This window comes from Trachymyrmex septentrionalis, unplaced genomic scaffold (assembly GCF_001594115.1).
Source record: "Trachymyrmex septentrionalis isolate Tsep2-gDNA-1 unplaced genomic scaffold, Tsep1.0 scaffold190, whole genome shotgun sequence".
Lineage (NCBI taxonomy): Eukaryota > Metazoa > Arthropoda > Insecta > Hymenoptera > Formicidae > Trachymyrmex > Trachymyrmex septentrionalis.
In genome coordinates this window covers 1,225,248-1,233,356 of record NW_017305072.1, presented here as the reverse complement: position 1 = coordinate 1,233,356, position 8,109 = coordinate 1,225,248, and the positions used below count along the sequence as shown (strand labels likewise).

Sequence of the window (8,109 nt, the reverse complement as noted above, 5' to 3'; positions counted from 1 at the left end):
TATATATATATTTAGTATAATTTTTTAACTGTGTTATCGTTTTACAGGTATCCTTTAGCGGAAACCGTACTTCCGGTACCTACACACCTCTCGTGGTTTCTGGAAACAGCCCGCCACGAGGCGAACCAATCTCTTTGGCCACTTTGGACCGTGACTGCTTTATTATACCTCTCGCTTCTCTCGAACGTTTTTTACCAGCCGGTGTACCAGTAAGTCAATAAAAAAATATACATGTGTTTTTTTAAGAAGAAAATATTACTATAAAATTAGTGTACTACAGAATTAGTGGAAAGTAAACGAGCAGCATTATTCTTCCTTTCCAAATAATAAATATATCAAATGAATAATGCTCACCTCACGGTTGCTCCGTTGCCTGATACCTCCTTGCCTCTTCCTCCTCTCTTATTTCCCCATTATTGCTCTTTTCGAACATACACAATATCTGTACATGCAAAACACACTAATTATTATACATATAATCACGCATGTAAACATAAAAAGTTAGAATACAATGATAACGCTACGTTTTGCACAGCATTTCCGACATTAATCGCACGCAACACACACTTTATATTTCCAGGGAACATGAATATATATCGCTTATTTGCTATAATAACAACACAATTAAAAACGAAGTTCAATTCTTAGAAAATGAATTTCAATGTTTTGAATTATGAAAATTTTATAATATTAATTTTGAAATGCAATTTCAGTAATAACTCTAATTGTAGAAGAATAAATATATGTTCTTTATTTTTTCTTTAAATTTCCGTTCTTTTTCTACAAATAACTAAAAAATAATAATTTTTGTTGTTGTAGCTGTGTAGTAAATAAGCGATATTTTAATTCGCATATCTTTGGCAAAAAGAATTTTATAAAATTTTAAAATTTACTAATTAAAATATCGAAGTATTGTAATATTCGAGTTATAAGTCATTGTAAAGTAATGTCACAGTAAAGCAATGTTACTTAATATTTTCATTAAAAGTAAATTAATTTTAAATATCACAAGAAATTGCAGAGCAATTTATATAAATCAAAGAAATAAAACAATTCTTTTTCTCAAGCGGTTTTTAAATTTTAAAATTGATGTACATACAGTAAAATATAATTTATTGCTGCTTGCTCAATTGGAAAATATTAATAAATGTGTAATCAACAATTCTTGAGCAAGCATAGCATTTACTGAAATTAGAATAGTCAAGCTATTGGCCTTAGACTCTTACGAGCTGCGACCTTCCGTATAAATCTAAAAATAGATAAAATATGTCTACTAGAGAAAGAGACTAGAGATGTCTAAAATAAAGCGCAGTAAGTCACAATTCTGAAAAACGCTATTATTTAATAAAACAGAGTAATACAAAATTATATCTTAATACTTGTAAAAAAAGACCAAATTTATATAAAAAATCTCTGCTAAAAACTATTTTTGCTTTTTTATTTGATAATCAAATAACAATAAAAATTAATCAAATAATAATTACGATTTACTTCGGATAATGATTACGATAAATCAAATTACAAAAAAATAAAATAAAATAAATAAAATATATAGATTATAAATTACGCGTAATTCTGTATTCTACTCCACTTTCTTTGTAATTTAATTTTTATCGTTTATCAAAGCATGCTCCTGTCGCTGATAAGAAGAGACCGGGGAGTCCTCTATCGGTTCTTGAGGTTGAGGACCCGAAGCAATGTGTTCTCGCGCATTTCATGACGCCACTGGAACCTCTGGACCCGTTAATGGAATCTCCAGTGTCTCGTCCGTTGGTCCTACAACGCGACACCGCGGCGGAACTAGTCGCCGAGATAGCACCTTCTGCTTCGCAAAGTATTTTACTTACGAATATGGAGAAGAACGGTACGTAAAATCAGATTATCCTTTAAAGATTATGATTTAAAGACAACGATATGACAACGACAAATATTTTTTAAGATCGTTTAGCCGAATTTCCGTGTTTCAGCGGATTTCCCGTTCATAACGTATTATCTAATAAATAAGCAGAACACAGACCCCATAGATTTTTACAACGAAGTGCAATGCGCGGCTCTACGCAAGTTCGACCCTCGAGATCTCAGATACGCTGCCAGTCACACGTTAGATCTGTTCAACGAGGTAGCGACCATCGCGAGACCACCGCTCGAACCACCCGGTGGAAGACCGCCTATTCCATCCACCGGCTACATAGTGTCGATTTTTAAAGTTTTCGAGGGCGATGACGGTCTCAAATTCGAACAAAACTGGCTCTATTGGACAGGTAGGTAATTAAAGTAAATAAAATAACTTAAGACTAACCAGTATAATGCGAAGCAGCAGAGTTGTAATAAATACTGATCTGTAAAATACAAATATACTTAAATTAAAGTCTTATGCAATATAATAATACTACATGATTTTCAAACTCTCTAAATTCTTTGGAGTGGAATCTCACTCTAAAGAGTAAACATTGAGTCAATTTTGAAAAAAAATAACTCAATTTTTAATCTTTAAGAGTGAGATTCATTCTAAAAGTATTAGAGAGAAAGAAAGCTTGCTAAATATTAATTTTTATAAAATTTTATAAATAAAAATTTAATTCTCATTACAATCATAAACATGAATATTTCATGTATATTTCCATCAATATTAAACCTTCTACAAATACTTAATAAAATATTTTTAATATTTCCTAAATTCAAAGCTAACAATAAAATGTTATATGCATTTTGCAATAATAATTTAGCACAATATTGTGCAAACAATTCCACAAACAATAAATATGTCAAATAAATAATGAAGTGCTCACTTCATAATTGTCCCATCATCATCCGATACTTCTCTAGCCTTCTTCAATTTCCCTGCTCCTTTTATTTGGCATACACAATACCTGCAAAACACAATTATATTAGTATAATTAAGCATGTAAAATCAGAATATACAATCAGAATACAACGCGCGGCACTTTGCACTGTAATTACAACATTAATAGTACGCGACGCACACTTTAGGGGATTAAATAGTTTATCATGTTGTGATAGAAAAAATAACACAAAAGAGTCTATCGTGCATGAAAGTGAAGTACGATTTGCCGTATTTGCAATTTTCGAAAACGGTTAGGTTGCCTGCAACTACCTGAACAACAGACTTCGATCGAATAAATCTCGTGAAATACGCGCTTTCGCTATTAACCTCCATACAAGCGTTAAATTTACGTTTATATGCAGTTGACGAATGTCGAAAAATGACTCGTTATAACTGCATTTAGAGATTAAACGATGCTGCTTGTCGGGACGTCGTTCCACTCGAAGTTCATCCGCGAAGTTCCATTAACAAAGATGGCTGCCAATTTTACGCGCGAAACAATAGGAATTGCACGGAATGATAGAAATTGCTAAAGACGTAATAAATTGTCCAAAAATATATTAACCGCGAATTTCAATATCGCATGTGCAATATCTTTGCACTAATTCTCCCGCGAATAGGTAAATGTTGAATCTAAGCATCGCTACCCAGTCAGAAATGATAATGGAATCGTATCGATGTCGATTCCATTATCATTTCTGACTGGATCAGAATGGGAATGAAATAATTATCACGGATGATGATTCATATCATACGTGATAATTATTTCATTAGCGATGCTTATAGATTCAATATTTACTTATTCGCGGAACAAATTACGTATGAACATTGCGATGAAATAGCAAATTGTACTTTCTATTGTCTACGACTTCAAAATGCTCTCAAGTAAATTAATTATACCAGTTGCTTGTCTCGAGGAACGATTGTCTGCGCTGCCTCGAATAGCTCACGAGTCATTAATCACAGTAATCGATTGTACGCACTCATAATTGATTGTTCGTAGAAAATGATTGTCTTATTTTCACTTATCGTTCCAAAAAGTATCAGAACAACACGACTAGAGACAACTATGCGTCGTTATCCGTTCGCTCGAGCCGCGCAAATGATAACAAAGCGATTTTGCCTGAACACCACATGTATGTATAGGTTATAATACGTCGTGCTAAACAGTTGTATGAAATATTTTACATACATGAAATGCGAATATCAGGAAACATGGTAGTGTCTCGGTGCTAAGAGAATTATAATAATGCGATGAGAGGCAACAACGCATTGCTACCCGTCCGCTCGAGCTATGCCGCATAAATGATAACAAAGCGATCTTACACGAACACCGCACGCTGTGTGTGCAGCTATAATACATCGTGTTAAGCAATTATACAAAATATTTTATATACACTTCAAAACTTGTTATAGAGAATTTTTTTTTGTAAATCCTACTCTGAAGAGTAAATCCCACACTGTTAAAAAAAAAGAATTTGTTTCCGTTATATATGTAATAGAAACAAATTTCAAGCAGATACATTAAAAAAATTTAATGTTGTCAATGAAAATAAAGTTGTAAGTAACTTAAATTTAACATTTACTTATATTAATTTGCATGCAAAGCTATATAAAATTTAATAAAAAATATACTAAACTTCGTAAAATTTTATGAGAAGAAAAACTAAATTTCATGTACATGTATACAAATATACTTTTCAGATACATTAAATTTAATTTAGTGTCATAAAATTGAATTGAATTTGTGTACAACACTTGAAAGTACATTAAATTTCATGATATTTTTAACAGTGTAACAGCACAAAACTTATTACAACACCTTGCAGCAATATTGTTGTAAGTTCTGTGCTGTTGGGGAAAATTTAGCTCACTCATATGAATGAAAACTGAGACACTCTTTTATAGTTCAATTTTCAGTCTAAAGAATAAGATTCCAATCTAAAGAATTTAGAATCCGAAATGTATGAACATTTAGATTCATTTCCCTTCCCTGAAGTCGGAAAATGATTTTGAAATTATTATCACATATTTCGCGTTTTACTTTGTAGACTCATTAGCGTCGCTAATATATATGTATGTACAAAGTATTCTTATCTTGTAATAAATGTATTCTTATCTTATGAATTAGATGACGCTAATAAATCCATAAAATAATGATATAACTTGCTTATATATATATATATATTATACTAAAAAAATATAATCGTATTGTTGCTAAAAAAGTTTGATAATAAAATAAACAGTAATTATTTTTATTTAAAAAATGATTAAATATGTTTAATGCTTTTATTTGAAAAATAAAATTTTTCTTCGTTTCGATTGCAAGAAGTATTTGTGCAAAAATAAAATTTTATCATTTTTTTTTAATTTTGATATGTTTTAAAATCGTATGTAAAAAAAAGAACGAATTTACTAAACGAATAATTGTAGTTTTAATAAGAAAATATAATTAAAATACTACACAGAGTATAATATTTTACTCTCATTATCTCGATTTATTAAAATTACAATTTTATTTTTCTCAGGATTAAAAGATTAACTTTAATCAATTTGAAGAATTTATTATTAAAAGACTTATTATTATTATATATATAAACAATTTAAGAGGAATAATATATTAAATATTTATATAAAAATGTTAATCTTATTAAAACTTGATGTTTTATCTCTTACAAAATGAATATTTTATACACAATCTATAAAATATTGATCTATACAGATACGAATAATTGCACGAATAAAAAAGCAAATTTTATTCCGACAGTGTATCAAGATATACTACATTAGCTTTTATTGTGTTGCAGGCGCGCGGATGATGTATCGATACTTGCCAAAATCTGTGGGCCTCAGACGTATTACTTTGCACAAATCGATGTCACAAGGCGACAAGATGTATCTGTTAATCTGCGAGTGTTCGCAGCTGCAAGACAATCTATCTGCTGCGGCAATACTTCTGCCGGCACTTCGTGCACGTCTGTGCGGATACACCGGACTTTACAGACCCTCCGTATGCTTCTGATTCCTCACCTGGCTATTAGAGTCTGCGAGAAACATCCTTTCGAATCGTATTACGTATAACTCTGCAGAAAAATCCAAACGAAATGGTGTCGTATCAAATTTCAATCTTTTACTTCACGATTCTATTTTTAACTAAACATGTTGATACCAATACCTTTCAGTTAATAGTAAAACGATATCGATATATAATATAAGCAATGGTACCGATCAGCATTTATATTTTTAATCAGAATTAATTTTAATTGCAGGAATATAATTAATACTATAACGGGAGAAAAGATGCGATACCGATTTGCAGGAATTGAGGATATATCGTCGCAAATGTTGTTAACGAACGAGACACTGTGATTTCTACTATTATCGTACTACCTATTATAAGGAGCGCAACTTCGTATACGCTTTAGACGAGTCTCGTTGATAATAAACGAAACGGCCTGCATGCTCGATTAGATATGCAACTGAACCTATTTGTATTTTTCGACTTTACTATCTCGTTCATTACGCAAGCGAGCATTGTCCAAGTAGGGTCACCGAACGAAGCGGAAATGAAATGTATACAGAATGAATAGTAATAAAATTGATAGGTTGCAGAAAGTATATTGTAATATATATACGTAATATAAAATAATGCAAAACGGCTGTCTGATCAATCTCATACAGATGAAGCGCCAAGGATATCTTCGATATTTAATTTCTTGAAAGAACATTCTATGTATTAACATGGAAAAGTTAACGATGTAAGTGTTGCCGATTAGAGACGTTTGGTCATCCTACGGGCATTGTAATATACAAGCATAACGATATACGCAACATACTTTTATTACTATTGATAACTATCGAATATAATCGCTAATTACATATCATACTCGATAAACTGTGATATTTGAACCAGCGGCGTATATATCACAATGGAAAACTCCTCTTGAAAAACCTATTCTTGAAAATGCTACTCTTGAAATCAATTTAGGTGACTTAGGCACAAGGTAGTGGAACTTCGAAGGCCAACGCGGTAGAACATAATAACTTCAAGTTCTTTATCGATTATCTTAATATTTGACATTATATGTATATCCGTATACACGGATTTTATGCTCGCAAAATTCGATCGGCAGATATGTCACGTGTGTGGGTAAATTACATTTTCAAAAAATAAGTTTGAATAAAATAGATCTTTTACTTCTAATTATATCACACTTTTTCCTTTCTTTTATTCCGTAAAATAAAAAAACTTTATAAATCTTATTTCAAACGATGATTTTATCACATCTGAAGGAATAGACAAATAAAAAATATATATTATCTTATTTAGAGATTTTTAATAAAGCTTTTCTCGATGTCTTAATTACTTTTTTACAGGAACTTAAAAATGTATAATCGTATGGAAATAATTTATTTAAAATCAGAGCTCAACTTAAGCTAACAAAAAAATTCAAGAATTTGTACTTTACCCACATACAATCTAAAAATTCTTTCCATACATACGGAGAGAGATGAGAATAAAACAAGTATGCGCGGGAAAAGCTTGCAAATCCCATTTTTAGGTGCCTATAGCCATTTTAGAGAGTGAAAGAGTAGCGTGAGTTGGCATTGTAGTACAAAAAAAATTGTATAGCCAATATACGCTTGTTGCATACAGACAATAGATAGGGCGATTACGCAGGCGTGATCGTCATCTGTAGATTTGTAATAAAATACAAGACCTATATAACGGCGTACTTTATCATACGCCCGAATCGTATACTCGCTGAACACAAAGTGGAACAAAATGCTCTTAACTTAATAACAAAAAAAAAAAAGAAAAAAAGGGAAGTTAGGAAATTTCACAATTTTACTGTGATCATACGCGTATCATGTTCGATACATTCATGCGTGCGATTCAGCACGACAAACAAGTGCAATATTATAAAATATGATAAATGCTACAATGAGCCAATATTGTCCAGTCTATATGTATAAATCATGAAAAAGAAAAATAGTACATTATAATTCAAATGCGTCAATAAAATATTTGATCCATTGCATTCTCTTTTCTCATCATTGTACAATCATACTGAAACATAAATTCCGATTATACTTGTATTTTGCACATATGTAAACAAATTTTTATGTGATATTGTTTTAAAAAAGGCTGGACATCACATTAACCCCTTCAATCAACAAGTTAATTAAAAGAGATTAAATTAAGATAATTTAAGTTAGATTTGAATTTTAATAATTTACATTTATTATTAAAAATATTTTTT

General features: G+C 30.9%; 1 protein-coding gene across 9 annotated transcripts in view; it reads left to right on the top strand.

Annotated features, from left to right (window-relative positions):
* Positions 1-6,990, top strand: part of LOC108747076 — an 18,940-nt gene extending 11,950 nt beyond the window's left edge. For 8 of the 9 annotated variants that reach the window (XR_001939215.1, XR_001939212.1, XR_001939211.1 and 5 more), the window contains 5 exons: positions 48-209; positions 1,627-1,864; positions 1,968-2,261; positions 5,653-5,952; positions 6,115-6,990. Coding sequence is in view for 1 of the 9 variants with exons in the window: in XM_018484331.1 (XP_018339833.1) it covers positions 48-209; positions 1,627-1,864; positions 1,968-2,261; positions 5,653-5,855; positions 6,115-6,126 (909 nt within the window). In the remaining 8 variants the exon portion in view is untranslated. The remainder of the gene's footprint in view (positions 1-47; positions 210-1,626; positions 1,865-1,967; positions 2,262-5,652; positions 5,953-6,114) is intronic. The other variant, XM_018484331.1, reaches the window with a different exon arrangement.
* Positions 6,991-8,109: the final 1,119 nt, after the last annotated feature.